The sequence below is a fragment of the Diuraphis noxia genome, unplaced genomic scaffold (assembly GCF_037042655.1).
Source record: "Diuraphis noxia isolate RWA-SAM2 unplaced genomic scaffold, SU_Dnox_SAM2 contig0002, whole genome shotgun sequence".
Classification (NCBI taxonomy): Eukaryota; Metazoa; Arthropoda; class Insecta; order Hemiptera; family Aphididae; genus Diuraphis; species Diuraphis noxia.
Window position 1 is genome coordinate 75,574,107 of NW_028301712.1, and position 19,075 is coordinate 75,593,181.

Sequence of the window (19,075 nt, forward strand, 5' to 3'; positions counted from 1 at the left end):
TCAGAATATGAAATTTTATGGTGTAGAGTATCTATTGAACTTGGTGACTAAGATGATTGTTGATATAAAATTGGAGAAGACGAATTTAACTCGGTATGAAAATATTGAATATTATTTTGTTGATGAAATGCTGCAGTAGAATAAGAATAGTTATAATTTTGTGGACGAGATTCATTTTGAAAAAATTTCAGCACGTACATTTTAAAGTTCAATTTTGCTTTCACTCAATTTCTTCACTTCGGGAAATAAAGATTTTAAAATTTTCATCTGCGTCGTTGGTTTCTTATTGTTTTTCAAGGTGGCTCAAAAGTTTTATTTGAAAAACAGTCATTTTCGGATTTTCGGATTTTTTCGGATTTTTTCATTTTTTTTTTTTTTTTTTTGGATGGACTTTACTAATTGTTGTGATTTATCCAATAATATATTATGATCATCAAATTGGTCATCTCCATCTTTATTCAAAACCTGTTGATCAGCTTGTAGTGTATCGTCTATAAAATTTCCCGATGCATGTACTATTCAAATAAATAAAAATTTTAATCAGCTTAATATTCCTGAACCTAAGTACTTACCAAATACCGATGATTCTCCTCAACTTTTCGTTTTTGTTGCTGATGAAGCTTTTGCACTGCACACAAACTTACTGAGACCATATCCAGGTCATGGGCTTATATCTCGTCGTATATTCAATTACAGGCTCACAAGAGCAAGAAGGACGGTTGAATGTGCATTTGGCGTACTTTCAAATAAACGGAGAGTCCGAGAGTGTTAAATAACTTAAATACTCCACTATTGATTGAACCAGATTTTGCGGACGACATCATAAAAGCTTGTTGTATATTACACAACTTTGTCCGCAAAAGAGATGGTTATAATTTCGAGGACATAGATACAAGCTATTTGTTTGATGGTTTACCTAATAGAGGACCAGGAGTACGATCTTAAGGAGTTGATCTCAGAGAGTTTTATTTGTGTACATAGCAGCAGCCACAGAATTCCATGAAAAATTGTCATTGACTTATCATGATAATCATTTGAGCCAATATCCCATAACCAAGATCTTGACTCAACTTCGGTTATTAATTTTTCGAAGTCGAACATTTTTTACATTTAAAATTCAAAATTGACAAATCAGAAAAATTATGATTTTTCACAACGTCGTGTGATCGATATAATTAAAATTATAACGGTGTGCGTTGCTGCTGCATACGGAAAAACCGCGTCGTATGGCCTGTTCTATTTAAATCGTAACGGTCCGTACAAAAACCCAACGCATGCGGCAATAATGCATCGGGTAGCCCAAGCTTAAAACCAATCAAATGATTAATAAAATTTAAAGGTGAAAAACTGCTAATAAATGGACTTGAAATAATATTTAGCTTATATTATATATTATATTTATATACCTGTATATTATTATAATGATAACGATATTAATAATAATACAAAATAACAAAATAATATATTCAAATTTCTGATAAAATATAATTCATAATAAATTAATAAATATAAGAAAAAGGAGAGAATGTTAAGAGCATATCAGTATCCAAAACCAATTACAACAAATATAATTCGTTACAACTCAAATTTTCAATATCCATTATGATTATTGGACCGATTTCCATGGGTGTTGGGTAATATAGTAGATGTCATTATATAATTATTATGATCATTACCTTTGATAAATAGAATCACATTAAATCACAGTGAATGTAAGAGGTAATCTTAGTGTGATGGTGGATCATGGTACATTATTATTTATTGCCGGCAATGATTACAATTTCAATTCAGAAGAAGAAATAGAGAAGAAACACGATGTGAAAAATAGCCTAGATAGATAAAGATACCTTTTTCGAATTTCTGATTTTAAAATGAGGATTGTGATAAGAATTTTGTATTCGAATTAGGAAAATATTCTCAGTATTTAATTGATATCTAATCTAAATGAAATGATTAAAATTATGAATTTATAACATCATTTGATACAGTGTTATGCCTTGTATATGTATTATTTTGAATTCAAGCTGATGTCGTGAAATATTAAAGAATATAACATGTTTCTCAAAAACGTTGTCTTATAAATTATTCAAAATGTGTATTAAATTTTATTATGATAAATGTTTATTTTTTTTATAATTCTGAGATTATGATGAGTATTTGCTATTAAAAGAATAAACCTGTAAAAATATAAATAAGTGTCTATAGACGTTCTTGAGGTGTGATCGTCTGGCCGAACGAAATGATGAAGTTATACGTGATGGATTGGTACAATTTTTATCAACGTGTGGGCGGCGACGTTAAGATGGTCGTAAAAATTTGTTGTGATTTTCACACGTTCGGCGTGGCGATAAAACGAAAAACGCTCAACACTAAATACATACATATTATCCCAATATAATATGCGCGTTTACAATGTATATCATCGTATAACCGAAACCAATGTCTATAATAATTATATGGGAAAAATAAAAGCGGCGCGTGGCTGTGAATACGTTACAGTGGGCGGCACAGGGGTGGGTTATTGTTCTGGTATAATATTATTTAAGTTCAGTCTATAACGTCAGATATTTATTGGAAATGGTCGTTGTACATGTCATTATAATACGCGCATCATCTGATATAAACGGGCGCCGAAACGGATATTCGCTGTTAAAAAGAATATAAACTAGATGACATTTTTCGATAACGCATGCGACGATCGTGTGCGGTTTTACATCAAAACAGAAACGCAATATAACATGCATAAAGTAGCAGTATAATAATAGTTACAAGGCCACACGCACACTCATGTACAAGCGCAGTGTGGTGAGACAATGAGAGAGGATAAGAAAATAAAAACATTAAAAACACAGAGAGACAGAGAGACAGAGAGACAGAGAGAGAACAATTATCAATCTCGAAGATAGAATAGTTATAATGTGGCCCTAGTACCTATAATAGTGCGATGGTTGGCCTCAGTCACAAACTTGTTCTGAGGTCAATCATAAAGCTGGTGTCACTAGTTTCAGGATGGGTGACCGCTAGGGTTTTAATGAAAAATCTTGGCCACATATACCTACACGTACGTACAGTAACGTACCTCGCTGTCAAAAACTTACTAAATAACTTTAGATGCACAGAGATGTTGAAGCCTTAACTCAATAAAAAAATAGATCTTCCAACCTTAATATTTCACGTCAAGAAAGAACATTATCTTCTATTATCCTATAAGTACGAAGTAAAATTACACGAAAACTAATCTTTCAATTATTGCAGATTTTTAATTCTAATAAGGCAAAATTTCTGAAAAATTATCCTTTAAATAATATACAGTAGAAAAGAAAAAAATTCATTTGAAAACCAGAACTCCGTATTTTTACAAGACACTTTTTAAGTAGGTACCTAGTACAAAAAATCTCAAGAATTTGAAAATATGGTCTTTAAGTAGGTACTAATATCTATTTAAAAATTTTAAGAATCATAATTTGAATAACTGCAGCATAATTGAAAAAAAAATGGTGAGCATGCGTAGAGAATCACCCTGGAAAAATAAGCAATATTTAATACGACACTATTACGGTGCATTTCATTCCTAGCTAGTACCTATATTTCAGTTCACAGGAAAGTCGGCATCGGTATACTCTCTTTGTTCGACTATTTTTACCGAAATAGCGGTTTGGGCAAAGCTACATTCAGAACTTTATGTAGGGTAATAGTATATAACTATAAAATTATAATATTTTAATAAATGACTTTTTCATGTTAGGCAATTATTATTATCATTTAACAGTGTTTATTAAAACTATTATTATTTATACTTCACCATTAAAATTTAAAACCAACCATATTTTTTTTTTAAAATTAAACATGTCAGTAAAAGGTTAGAGAATGTTTGAAATAAAATACTGCTCTAATCATCATTGAAGAAACTCAGCAACCGCATATTTAATCGGTGTTTAAAATACGAATATAAAACACCTTTATGCTACGTCTCTGTTGTACACAAATATAAAACAAACAATAATCGTAAGAATATAATATGACAACAATAGTGCACTCTACCACAGGACAAATGCTGTTACGTTTTAATATCCATTTTTAATTTTTACGTCGAATGATTAACACAATGATCACAAGCTGCACAACGAATATCGAGTGTTACAGAGAGTAACGTTTTTTATTTTGTCAGACAATATTGGCAAAATGTTACAATAATAACAAATAAATAGTTCACTTCGTCGACAGTTATTGATTTAATATTAATTAAGTAAACAGTTTGCTGTAGGAAATCAATCCAAAAACCTGATTTATTTGAACCTTTTTATTTTTATTATTATTTATATAGTTATTTTTTTTCTGTAGTTGTAATATCTACTCCAAATAAAATATTAAAAATCTATGCATTGACTGATTAACTCATTTATGATAATTTGATTCAAATATTTAGCCAACAATACAATACATTATTCTTCAACCAAAAATCTAATATTTATTTATTTAAATAAACAAATAATATGTCAACTGTCGGCAGAATTATAGTATACCAAGAAATATTAAAATTTCTACTTAAGTTTTTAATCTTCTTAGTAACCGTAATATACTAAAATGATATAGGTTTTTTTAAGCAGCAAATTTGAACAGAAGAAATCTTTGTCATTCCTAAGCTTTAGTAAAATATAAAATGATAGCATTCAAAATTAAATGCAAACTGTGTGTCAAATATATGAAATTATACAAAAATGAAAATTATATAAAGTCAAAAATAATAATCTTAGAAATTATGTAATGTACATAACCTACGACAATTTAATAATAAAAAAAAGTTTGTTCAACACAACTAAAACCTTTGAAATGGTATTTTTTCAAGATCTAAGGTAAATTCACAAAAAATATATATTTTTTTGTATAGGTAATATAAAAGAGAACATTTTCGAGAGTAAAGTAAAATTGCAGGTAAATGATTCATGTTTTAACAATATCATCGATGTAATAACATTATTACATTACACTGTATTTATTTTATTTGTTTACAAAATATGTTTTTCGTATATTATATAAAAAACAGATTACATTGTAAAATATTAAAAATGTATATATTTTCAAAATATCGATATTATTATATATTTATATCAACGACAATTTAACTTTTAAAATACACTTAATATACATTTTATATTTTATTATTATTTGACTTCATATTAGACTTTAAAAATAAAAACAAAGTTTTACATTTAAATGGATATTTAATTTACTTTTTTGACACAATATATTTTAGACAAAATCAATATGTCATATCTCCAAACATTTTATTTTCTATAATAATTGATGTAATAAAGAATTAGCTGGTATCTAAGGTAACCAAAAACATTTTTTTTTTTTTTTTTTTAAATTACTCCTTGATTACGTTGTTTCAATGCTCCAAGTGGGTCAGAAAGAGAGAGAATTTTGAATACGCTAAAAAATGATCACATTGATAATGCCTGATTTAAGCGTACAAAATCCATCGTTTTTACCCGATCTTGTTATGGTTACTTTTTATAACGTAATAATATTAAAACAAAAATATCATCGTCATAGTACTACGTAATTTATTTCCGGTACACGTGAGGACTTTGCGAGGTTGGGGTACGGTTGATGCAATGTAGTATAAAAATAAGTTTATAAATGAACACACTAGAGTATTATTTTCAGCGCACCCTATGCGAATGAAGCAACAATAATAATAATAGTCATTACATTTTGACTGTTTGAGAATGAAAATATGTTACCGGTGTGCATCGTATTATTATAATTATAAAAATAACATTATGCGATCCGGAAACACCACGTGCACGAGCCGCCTTGGATCCTCCCCCCGATCATAGGATCCGTTTTTTTGCTTTGGTTAGTTGACCTGCGGGACGGAGAGACCGGTTTTCGTGCCAGTACAGCCAAATACGACGACGTCGTGATATTCATCATAGTTTTATACGTCACGGCAGCAGCGGCGGCGTAAGTACAGTTATTTTATCGTGCTTTCTAGTGTTTTTAATTTTTGTTTTTCGTCAAAATGATATCATAATTTTTAACGCATACCTACAAAATTCAACTTTCCATAATTGTCGCATTATCCATTGTATCTAATATATTTTTTAATAAATAATAACTTTCTTAACTACCTAACGGGTAGGTACACATTTATCATTTGTTAATATTTCGTTGGTCGATCGTCTTTGCAGTATACGTAATTTTTATTTGTTTTTCACAGTATAAAGCGAATACGAACGGACGATTGCACCTTTGTGAAGAGATTATATATTTTGCACCACTTTTAGTACTTATAATTTACACCATACGCAAATATTAATTTAGGTAATCTACGCCACTCTATCAATTTCAATTATTGGAATTTACCTGATAAACTTATCGAACTCTCATCAATTAGATATAGCGAATAAAACGTGAATAAATAACATGAACTTAATAATAAAAAAACAATTTGACAATGAATTATAATTTATGTTATTCCTGATTCTTACATATCATATTATTTTTTGAACTAAATATGTTTCATGTATATGCAAAATATATAATATATTATAATTAACTTGCAATTTAATTAAAATTGTTTGTACATTGTAATATTCTTCTTGAAATGTAGCTATAAAATTAATTTGATTTATGAATAAAATACTTATGATAAGTAAAAAAGAATAATAATTTATTATTGTTTTAAATTGGCGCAAATTACAATATTTTTGTAGGTACAGGATTGCACGGATTACATTATGTCCTTTTATCTAGTTCTATGATATGGCGCAAATTACTAAAATTAATTTTTAGATGTGTTGCAAGTTAGTTTTTTTTTTTTAGTTGTTTAGTTGTTTATGTTTGCAAATTGCATATACCTCTTTTGTATAGAGGTTCTGTGGTTCATTGTCGTTGTAAAAATAACGCTTACTGAAAGGTGATGATGATGAATTTTAAACACACATGGTGTAACGTACTACGTATATGACTTTTCATACCCAACGAGATGAAATAATGTGTTCGTTTTTTTTTAATCAAAGGCATAATAGAGGTTAAGTTAGACATAATGTAACACCTACCTAACACTCTTTGTGTACGTAATATTAACCCGTCATTAATACTCGTGTAAGCTCATACGAATACCGTTTTGACTTTCGAGCAAGAATGTCCAGTAACATAAATATTATCGAATTAAACTGATAATATTATTAATGCTTACAATTATTTACAAAATAAACGATAATGCTTTTTTTTCATTCCTAAATAGTTATCGTTTGTCAGAGTCAAGAGTACTGACAACTGATGAAGGAGCACACAACAAACATGTGCGAAGCCTACTGTAATGATAAATACGAAACTTCAGAAAGTAAATAAAATTTCAGTTATTTTTTAGTTAAGGGTATTATTTGTTAAGGTTTAGTGTGGTCTCTGTGTATGATTCGATGCTCTAATTCGATCGAGCAATTAATGAAGATATAAAAATCATATATTATATTATAATAATTATTTTTTATTTTTTTTATTGTTACAGCATCAACTACAAGGTTATTAACTTACAGTAGATTATATTATTATAATGCAATTAGATATTTTTTGTCAGCAAAGAAAATTGAAGAATCATAGATATGTTTACGGGTATAGTGTAGAGGAAATAAATATCTAGTAGCATGCAACATTTTATCAGGAATTAAGTTAATTTTTTTTTTTTGATTTATTATTGTTGATATGATTTTCTAATTTTCAATGACAGTAAGCAAAGAGTTACGAAAATTGATTTCGTGAAAATAGGTTAGAAAAAAATTGTAACCATTCTAAAAATATATATATGTAAAAAAAAAGTGACGTATGAACGCGGAAGCCATAATTTAACAATTATTGTTGAAGTGCATTAAAATGACGTGTGTACTATGTATGATAATATTATATAATATTACAAAATTAATAGTACGTATAGTAGTTTAATATTGGTATACCAATACCATAATATCATAGCTTATACGATTTTCTAAATATCTATTTTACCATAGGTACCAACCATTTTGTGGTTAGTAAATTCGGCCAAATGGTTTTTGTATATATACATACAAAATACCGAGTAGTTAGTATGACAGTTTTTACTGTCTGAAGTACTACAAAAAATGTGTACATGTTTTCTCAGATATTCAGTTATTATTAATAAAATAATAACATAATAATAATAAATCATTCACATTATATTTTAAATCTTTCAGACCAGTATACAGTATACACACTAATATTGCTATTGCGTATGATAGATACGTTTTTAAATTAGGAAAATTATTTTAACCTCTGTTTCAAAAATGTCCATCTTTATGTTTCATCGTTTTAAGTGCTTAATACTTTAAACTTATCAAATTTCTGAAATTTAACTTGTTTCATAACGGAAGTATAGATGAATAATATACAATTTAAAATTTAACACTCCCGATCAATATACTTTGATACACGTGGCAGGTATACGTTTTATTACGAACTTTCAATTATTATAATTTCTAATTTTTCAAATAATATTTCAATATGAATAATATGGTTTATACTCCAGGCTTTCATATTGTATCTTAAACCTTATTTACTAATGGTGTTTATCATAAATTATTATTTTAACCTATATTATATTATATTGAAGTTTAAACTACCTAGTTAAATTGTGATGATGATTAACCATAATATTTTAAACATTAATAAAGTGAAAGGAATTTTTCGTATTGCAATAATTCCACAAATTTTTGATTCGAAATAAATAAGCAATGTAAACGTCATAATGCCTATTTGTGTTTTTTAAAATATTTTCAGTAGACTCAGGGTCGTACTCGGGGGGGGGGGGGGGGGGGGGGGGGGGGTCGTGGGGTTTGAACCTCCCCCATGACCTCAATAACCAGACTTGTAAAGTACTTGAGTAAAAGTATTCAAATGCTTTTTAATACTTTTTTGAAGGTATCTGTATTTAAAATCAAATACTATTTTTAAATACTTTTTTCGTCTTACTTTTTAATTATTCTAACTTAATTATTCTTATTCTAATTAATTTAAGTAAAATTAGAGTTCTAAAATAAAAAAAATAATTTAGTCGATTAATAAATAATAATTCAATTTATCTATAAGGTTAGGCCAAGGAAAATAGATAAAACATATTTAAAAAAAAAAAAAAAGTATTTGAAAGTATCTGTAAATACTTTTTCAAAGTATTTGTATTTGTACTTAAATGCTTTTTTTCAAGTATTCAAATACGTATTTTAAATACTTTTGAAAAACAGTATCTGTATCTGTACTTGAATACTTTTTAAAAGTATCTTTTACAAGACTGTCAATAACTTATGTAGTCTTGTGCGTTCGTGCTTAGGGGAGAGGTGGCCACTGTGAGACACGGGGCACAGTGATCCATTAAATATAAATCGACTAATTTAATATTTAACCATCAGATGGAGAATTCAGAACATTCATAAAATCATAATAAACATAATGGTTAACTATTAGTCACGGATATAGATACTAGTATCTATATCCGTGCTATTAGTAAGTTCAGGTCAAAAATGATACTATCATCTTTTCATATTCACATATCATTATGTTATTTTTTGTTATCAAAACGTGAAAAATGTGAGCTTCGTTTTTTTCAATTTTGGTATCGAATTTTATTCAAAGTTACGTATTTTAAAGTATATATAAATTACATTTTTCTTGTGCACAATTTAGTTATATGCACAGGCACAATTGTTTAAATATTCATACGAGTATAATAAAAAATCCGCAAAATAATAGATCGGTATACAGTGAGACAGTACACAGTGAGACAAATAAATACTGTTGTCTCGCTGTACCCGACATCAGTTAACTCTAAAACAAGACTGTTAAAATAAATTGTGATCATAATAAAGTGATATTAGGTTATGATTTTTATTTAATTTTTAAAACTTAAACATAAAACTATTGAAATAAACAAAGTGAACTCCTACATTTTTTTAATTGTACAAAAACACAATTAATTATTTTAAAATTTGTTAAAAAAATTCTCTTTAATTGTTTTATCATATTATATAAATTTTGTGAAATGAAAAGTTTAAATATAAAAGATAAACTACAAATTTAAAAGGTTTTATATTATGTATCATAGTGCCCCGTGACGTGTCTCATTGTGTACAAGGCTGGGTCACAGTGAGACACTATGACATTTAAAAAAAAAATTTATCTGGGTTGAAATTTCGTTAAATTGTAGAATGTATTACTATGTTTTTTAATGCTCAATAATATTTAGAATAAAACCATAACGCTGTTGAAAGATTATCACTTAAAACAAAAACAATATTTAAAAAGTAATTTTTAGTGTCTCACTGTGGCCACCTCTCTCCTATATATAATATAACTCACAGGAGCAATTTCCTAAATAAAAAAAAAATTTTTTAGGGAAAAAATAAACAAAATATATCTATTTTAAATCGTATGTCAACATGTAATATACAACGATTGCATGCATTATCTGTTAAGAACTGTAAGATTAGATAGGTAAGTAAGAATATTTTTAAAAAGAAGATGACAAAGTCCCTGTGATAAAAAACAAAATGTTCAACCCCCCCCCCCCCCCATTGAAAACTCCTCTGAGTAGAATACTGAACAGCGCATATAGATTTATTAATTACAACAATTAGTGATATTTATTTATATATATTTTATTTAATATCTGTTTGGTTTCAGTTTGGAATTAGTTTCATAGAACATACGCCTACATGAGTCCTATATTAACCATTAGTCTTACAACTATTTACGAGTGAGTTGCCATTAATACAATGTAAATATTAGATCAGGCGTTAGAAAAAATACAACATACTAGCTAGATAAAAAAAAAAAATAAAAATATTTTTTAAACAAGTCCAATTTTATCTAGATAAATATCAATATACCCGCACAGCGAAGTAACCAATTTATCAGGCACACATCATACTGGGCAGGTGCAGTAAAGATGCAACACAGTGCTGAGTTAGCAGACCAACCGGATGAGCGACCACTGCAGCTGCAACGGCGCGACGACGGCGACGAACTACAGCAGCGGTTAGACGGAGGCGGCGACGTGGCCGCCATGGCATGGTGCGACGCCTGGCTGCCGGCCACCGCGGCCAACGTTGCGGCCGCGATCGTCGGCGTGGGCATAGCGTGGTCACTGTTGTACGTGAACGTGTCTCCGGCGCTGACGGCCGTGCCCGGCGGGAGTCTGTCGTCCATATTCTTGCTTTACGTGACCGGCACGGTGGCCGGCATGCTCATCTACGAGATTGTGGGTCTGCCCCCGCGATTCGGTATGCTTTTGGCCGGCATAGCACTCCAGAACGCCGGCCTGTATACCGTCACCGGATGGTGCTCCCATCTGGTATCCTTCATCAGGTGATCGAATTATTTGTTCAAATAATAATTATTGTAGAAAACACTTCTTTCAAAATGCATTTCAAATACTACTTAAATAGAAATGTATTTAAAATATTTTCAAATACTAACACACACAGATATACATACTTACATTTATACATGTAATGCTTATACATTCAAATATTATTAGCGTTACGCCATTACAAATGACATGTATGAATACAATTTTTCTGTATATTCTAACAATCTGACCTTTTTCGAGTTCCGACTGATCCCCAGTCGTAAATTTGATGGATTAGACTGTAATCGACTTAGTTTAGACTAATAAATGGAAAATAAACACAAGTCTATAAAATTGTTAGTTGTTTGAGTAAATCTAAATTGGTAGGTAGGTACGTATGAAGTAGATTCCAATTTTAATTTGTAATTTTAATTTTTAAATACTTTAAATAATTGTTTTTTTTTCAAAGTATTGTAAGTATATATTTTAAATTACAAAAAATTATTTAAATATTTTACTAGTACGTTTATTTCGTTCATAGCAATATTACTATATTTAAGGCAAATTTAATGAAGTTTTGTGAGGGTATACAATTTTGAATTTAAAATACTTCAAAACTAATTAATAAGTATTTTAAAAGTGGGCCAATGTTAGCACCATCAATGGTTCTTGCCTAATAACGATGAACTTACATTATTATAGAAAAGCGGTTTGATATGGAACACGCATACCTTCATGTTAAATATTAACATAAAGATCAGATCTACCAAGTTTAAATTCATATTCAAAGATAATAATTTATCAGTGTCATACCGTTATTATTGTTTTGATACCTCCCTAGTTTATATTAACAAAAAGCAAATTAATGAAACGTTATGTATAAATGAATTCGGCAGTTAGGTTATAAAAATGCCACACCACATTTTTCTCGCTATGCAAATTTGGTTGAACTACCGAAAAAACAATTTCCGTAAGTTAATCGTACGCAAAACTATTTTCTTGAATACATTAAGGGTATATAGTGTGGAAGTGTGACGTTTTCTCAGAAGCACTTCGTACCCACATAATTGTGTTGACTCTGTCTTAGAAACTCTTACCTAGCAAATTTTACTCTGTTATTTTAATGTTAGAATGAATTTATCTATTATCAAATATAAATGTAATAATAAAACCAATTTATGATGAAGTTTTGTGAGAGTTTATGATGTTTTAATTTTGAAACAAGTAATGATGAGCATTTTTAAATTTACACAAAAACTCGTTACTTAATTCAAGATTAAAATATCAAAAACCTTACACGGATCCTTGAATAATAGACTTACCTAGTACCTAACATTATACATTTCGTGAGTCGAGATAGAGTCGATATACTCTGATACAACGTCTTCTTAAAATTACGGTGAGATGAAAATAGTACTTTTCAGATTGTGGAAAAAATAATTTCCTGGTTGCATTCGTCCGGCTGTTGTAGCAGAAGTTTGTGTTGGCGGGAAGAAGAAGAGGAGATGAAATATTCAAAATTGTTCTTTAGAAAAATCATACTTCATAACTGAAAACTGCTGTCTTCTTGATACAAAAATATACTCTTACATTTATTCAAAAAGCCTAATTAGTTAAATTTTGATACAAGAAAATATTAAATTCATATTATATTTTTAATTCACATATTGCATCTTTTATTCACAATTATTAAGATTCGTGCTTTTTTTTTATCATAGTTGATAGTTCATTTAAATTCAACGGATCTATCAATTATTAAATTAAATTAAATGAAAAATTTTGATTTTTTCGGTAAATATAATCGAAACTGTTCAAATGTTTCGGTAAAGTACATTGATTTACTCCTTTAACCATTAATAGTGTGCGGGATTTTAATCTTTTCGTTTCCAGAGAAGTCTCACTTGCCGTGACGTTGATTAACGGTGGACTGGAACTGAACGCCAATCAGTTGGGTCGACTCAGCGGCGTCGTGGCTCGACTCACGTTGTTGCCGTGCTTAGCCGAAGCCGCTACTGTGGGGCTAGCCGCACATCTAATTTTGCCCGGCTTCTCGTGGCAATGGAGTTTAATTCTTGGGTAATTATGGCACATATTATAATACTATTAATCGTGATTTTTGTTGTATTTCAATATAATATAATATAGTATCGCATTTTTGGTTTCTCAATTTTCGTACATAATATGTATTATGCACTGTGGTAGACTGCAACGTTATGTATATTATAGGCACTCAAATTCGATTTTGTTCAGAGTACGAACTAAGATATCTTAGTTCGTGGTTTAGAGAGTCTCATTAAGTACAAAGGATTTAATTTTTTTTTTATTGTTTTATTAGAAAACCATTATTTTTAACAAAAAAAAAAAAACACACAATTCTGGTGAAGTTCACAAATGACACGACTTCTAGTGGTTCATGAGCTTCACAGACATATCCCAAAGCAAACAGTCCAATCGTTTTCCAGACAAATTCTAGTCAACAATTCGTGAAAGATTCGTCAATCGTAGTACATATAGAAAGATAAGAATTTATATTTTTATGTTTCTAATCATAAGTTTAGAACTCCTTATAACCCCATCGTCTATCTTTTAATGACCAATGCATGACCGAAGTACTATAAATAATTATGAGTGTTTCATGTTTGTCTTAAGAGGATGCCAGAGCACTATAGACAAAACGAATTTACACATCATTTATGGAATCGATTCAAAATAATATTTTTGACATATTTCAAGGTTTACGCTGTCTGCCGTTAGTCCAGCCATATTAGTACCGGGCCTATTTCAACTGAAACGTTTGGGGTATGGTGAAGTAAAAGGCGTTAATACTTTGTTGATTGCCGCTTCAAGTCTGGATAATATTGTATCTATATGCGCATTTCGGATAGTATTGGGTGTTCTATTTCTGACAGGTAAGTATTCAATGATAGACTATAACCATAACACAATTTTATTTAACATTTAATATTTAACCTTAAACGTATCAGCTTATTACAAGTACATATACTGTATATCATTATAATAAATTGGTTTTTCAGTTAAAAATTAATATTTAATATTTAGTTCCATATTTGTATTCAAATTATAAATTTAATGCTAGTCTGACTATCCAAGTTTAATATAAAACAATAAAATGTAAAAAAAAAGAATTCATTTAATACACATTTTAACTGATTTGCATAATTATATATTTGCTGTAAACGTAGTAAAGTTAGTACTAAAAGTTGGTTACGATTAGTTTCATTATCTAAATTTTTATTCAAAAGCATTGATTTCAATATTTTATTGTGTAATACTATGAATGCATTTATTACTACTAAATCAGGTAGTTTGACCAGCAAAATAATTCAAGGACTCATCGACGTATCCGTGGGCACTGCGTTGGGAGTCATATGGGGTTTCTTTTTGATTTTTGCACCTCCATCACCATGGGCTAAGATATACAAAAATCAAAAAAAAGAAAACACCGAAAAATCACGGGTAAATTATTAATAATTTAACTTTTTTGACATTTAACATAACAATTAGATATTTCAATTTTGTATCAATAAATATAAACTATTCGAAATAGGTTTTATATTTATTAATACATATAGTCAGTGGCGTAGCCAGGAACTGTGTATAGGGGGGGGGGGGCTAAGTCTCACAAAAAAATACAAAAAATACAAATACAATATTTTTTTTATTTACACTATTAACTATTATATGTATACCTAGGTATAAATGTTTTTATTTATTTATTTATTTTTGTATTCAACTATTGTTATGGCAGAAAATTAATATTTAATCTTGATTAAATTCTAAGGTCAACACGGTCAATGGGGAAGACTATAACCCTCTTAGCCCTCCCAAGCTACGCCACTGCATATAGTATTAAACTATTAACCTATACGTCTAAACCTAGCTATATTTCAAAATTTTTTTTATATTTTAAGATTTATACTTCAACTAAGTATTGCAGTTATCAACAAAATTGTTGCTATTTACTTTGAGTACTTAGTTTACCAATAGTATAGGTATAAATCCTATAGACGTATTCTAGCAACTTACTGTAAATACAATATTGTATGATAATATCGAAAAAACAATGGACCAATAATTACCATTAGTCATTATTCATAAAAATTGTTCGTTTATTATTTTAAGGATGTTATTATTATTTTATTATTTAACATAAAAAAATGTGTCAGCATATCACATGCTATTACAAGTTAATATTATTTTCTAAATAATATATGGTGAAATATTTAATTTTCCAAAGGTAGGTAGTAGATACACTTTAATCTTGGGTGTTCAAAGCACCGAATAAAATTAAAACGATACGATGTCTGTATTATGACATTTAAAACCGTATAATTACACGATTTGCTGTTTTTGTGTTTCGAAATAGCAGTTGAATCGATCGATAACAGCTAAAAGGTCATTCCTACTAGGCGCTGGTGGATTTTTAGCGATGAGCGGCAGCCGGTGGTGTGGTTATCCTGTGGCCGGTCCTTTGGCGTGTATCATATCAGCGTTCGTTGCTAGTACCGGTTGGAGGTGGAGATTGAAAATGCAAAACCTTAATAATCCAGTGATTTTATTGGACGGAAATTGCGCTGACGAGGACCAGTGCCGAGGAAAACCGGTTGAAAAGGTTTTCGAATACGCGTGGGCCGGTCTACAACCATCCGTTTTCGCGTTTTTGGGCACAGACATCAAATTTGAACTGCTTAAGAGCTTCAACATGGCCCTAGTTGGGTTACTGGTGCTCGCGCTTGGAATCGTAGTATGCATAATTAATAATAAAATACTTTGCTTAATGTTATGTTACACAATAATATTGTATAATGTGTAAAATTGGTCATGTGTTCGAAAGTTCACGTCATCGAAAAATCGTCTCTTAGAAAATTCGTGTACAGTCGTGTTATTTGTTAAAAATGTATGATCAATATGATCGATATGATAAAATCTAATCGGAATATTGAATATAGAACGTGGTCTGACATTTCACAGGTTTTTCATGTACTTATATATGTATAATGTATATATTATAACCATATAGACATATAATTTAGTTATTGTATTATTAGTATTGAATAGTATTAAGTACAACAATGTACGTTGTACAAAATACTCTATACCAATATCGATGATGAAAAATAATGCTCTTTTATCTAAAATACATTATGGTTGGTTCAGGCAGTACGTACAGACGCTTGGTATAAAGCAAAGTACCGTGCAGCGTATCTGCGCAATTAATACTTAACTGTATTACTGAACAAAGTATGTGCATAAAAAATATATATATAATAAACATTCCAAATAATATTTATGGTGATGCAGTTTTAAGTACCTGCCGAGAATAGAATGTATAATTAATTAAAATAAGTTGTATAAGTTAAAAATTTTAAAATGCATTACACATGATTTAATTCTTTGAATATTTTTTTTTAGACAAACAATAATATGTATTTGATAAATTTTAATATTATTTCTAGTGCTTATAATAATAATACATTTTTTTTTTATTATTAGTAAGTACGTTGGTTTGTTTTATTAATAATTATTTTTGGATAGATATTTTCGAGCACACGACTTTCAGACAGTTGACCCAAACACGTACATGAAGTTAGCCCCCCTACTTTGTCCTACCGATTCCGGACCACTGCCAATATTTAGCAACTTTTTAGCAACTAATTGCAACCGACATAAAAAATTTGCAACCTATTGCGTCACAGCAAAAATAATTTTTTATATGGAGTAATTACTCAAATACGTATAAAATAAAGTATTTTAAATACCACCCAAATATTATCTATAGTACAGTATTTGAAATAATTTTCAAATACAAAACAAAAATAAAAATCAAATTTAACGAAGTTTATAATTTTATACCACCAGTATGAGGTTTGTATCATGAGATCGGGGGGCTGTGTGAAGTTACGAGTGTACGGAGACAACATAATTTGCGGGTACGACGTATTTTTAATTAAAAGCTATAAATATAATATATAATATACACATTGATAGGTATTAACTGATTACTGATACTGTTATACAAAAATATTATTACTTATTAGTACTTTACATAATTACTAAGAAAATGGTACTCAAATTTTCGATTAATATAATATATTATGAATGATTCAGAGTTAAATTTTATTTTTATTTTTGTTTTGTATTTGAAAATTATTTCAAATACTGTACTATAGATAGTATTTGGGTGGTATTAAAATACTTTATTTTATAAGTATTTGAGTAATTACTCCATAAAAAAAATTATTTTTGCTGTGACGCAATAGGTTGCAAATTTTTTTATGTCAGTTGCAATTAGTTACTAAAAAGTTGCTAAATATTGGCAGTGGTCCGGAATCGGTAGGACAAAGTAGAGGGGCTAACTGCGTGTACATGACCCAAACCCGAATTTTAGTATGGTCAGTGAACTAGATCTTAAACAGTTTTTAATTATTTTGAACGCTTCGATGTTATAGCTAACTTTTCTGTACCCGTAATCTATCAAGTTGCTTTGGATTTTTTAAACGTTTTAATATTAAAATATAATTTAATACACAGTATTAAGTAGTTTAGGTATAAATAAAAATACATCAATAAATAAAATAACTTTTGAAATAATCATGATTCTGTTTTAGGTTCGTATGATCGTCACTACGTGTTCGGTATTGGGAACGGGATTCAGTCGTAAGGAAATCATATTCGTCAACATTTCTTGGCTCCCCAAGGCTACCATACAGGTAAGTGATCACGAGTTAACCAAAAACAATATAGGTACATATTATCTATACTATCTGTGAACGATATGTATTTAGTAAACCTATATGTTTTTATATAAAATTTTCACGCTCATTTTTCGTTCCCAATTTTTTTTTGCAGGCCATTCTAGCTCCGATTGCATTGAATATGGCGAGAGAGTTGGGAACGCCGGAAGATGTCGAATGTGGAACTCGACTGGTGACCATCGCAGTGATCTCCATTTTATTAACTGCGCCCATAGGAGCGATCGGCATTAAACTATTCGGTCCCAGACTGTTGCCCAGAGCCAACTGACTGATACACTTTGAGACGACCGTGTAACACTAATTTTATTTTTCGATTTTACATTTTATCAATGGGATTTTATTCTTTTGAGATTTGACACGTTTGCACAGATGTATGATATTTTAATCACCCGAATTATATTATTATATACATTTTAAAATGACCATCTTCTTATTATATAAATCATCAGTTTTACCTACACAATAAAGAACCTAATTACCAGAACAGATTTATATGTTTTTTTTATTAAAAATGTACCGTTGTAGAAAAATATCACATCATATTATGATCTATTCCCTTAATGATGTAAGTTTTTCAGCCAAACTTTCATGGTACCTACCAGAAACTTACGTCATAACACACGGACACGGATTCGGACAGACTTGGATGCCGTGAATCGGTCGGATACTTGAAGCGCGTTCGTTGGACATGTTTTATTTGCAAGTCACCGTAAACCGTAGCCGAATCGGTTTGTATTTGATATGATTGTTAATAAATTTATAACAAAGGACTTCTAACATTTTTTCTTCATATTTGTTTAGCTCAATCGTAAGGAAAACGAAGTACAAATTTGTTTTATGTTATGACAAATTCAAATATTTACTTTCATGTTGCATATATTAAATTTGCATGTTTATGCGTTCTTGGTTTGTAAAACATATACTTAGCCTTATT

The 19,075-nt window shown here is 29.5% G+C and overlaps 1 protein-coding gene across 4 annotated transcripts; it reads left to right on the top strand.

The window, feature by feature from the left end:
- Positions 1-5,825: 5,825 nt before the first annotated feature.
- LOC107162416 (sodium/hydrogen exchanger 9B2-like) lies at positions 5,826-18,629 on the top strand. Of its 4 annotated transcripts, none has more exons than XM_015509301.2 (10): positions 5,826-5,970; positions 7,256-7,354; positions 10,699-10,771; positions 10,889-11,382; positions 13,256-13,441; positions 14,099-14,274; positions 14,688-14,842; positions 15,753-16,130; positions 17,995-18,096; positions 18,236-18,629. In XM_015509301.2, exons 4-10 carry the CDS (start codon positions 10,964-10,966, stop codon positions 18,407-18,409), a joined length of 1,590 nt encoding a protein of 529 aa, XP_015364787.1. In that variant the 5' UTR covers positions 5,826-5,970; positions 7,256-7,354; positions 10,699-10,771; positions 10,889-10,963; the 3' UTR covers positions 18,410-18,629. The 4 variants fall into 4 exon arrangements, with proteins under 4 accessions (XP_015364787.1, XP_015364813.1, XP_015364795.1 ...); XM_015509327.2 differs by having other exon boundaries at positions 15,756-16,130; XM_015509309.2 differs by lacking the exon at positions 5,826-5,970 and adding an exon at positions 5,989-6,144.
- The last annotated feature ends 446 nt before the right edge of the window (positions 18,630-19,075 follow it).

Excerpts from the sequence above, each read along its gene's own strand:
- LOC107162416 (XM_015509301.2), top strand. The coding sequence starts at position 10,964 with ATGCAACACAGTGCTGAGTTAGCAGACCAACCGGATGAGCGACCACTG. Across the intron at positions 14,275-14,687 it reads GGGTGTTCTATTTCTGACAG|GTAGTTTGACCAGCAAAATA; the intron begins GTAAGTATTCAA and ends CTACTAAATCAG. Across the intron at positions 16,131-17,994 it reads TGCTCGCGCTTGGAATCGTA|GTTCGTATGATCGTCACTAC; the intron begins GTATGCATAATT and ends ATTCTGTTTTAG.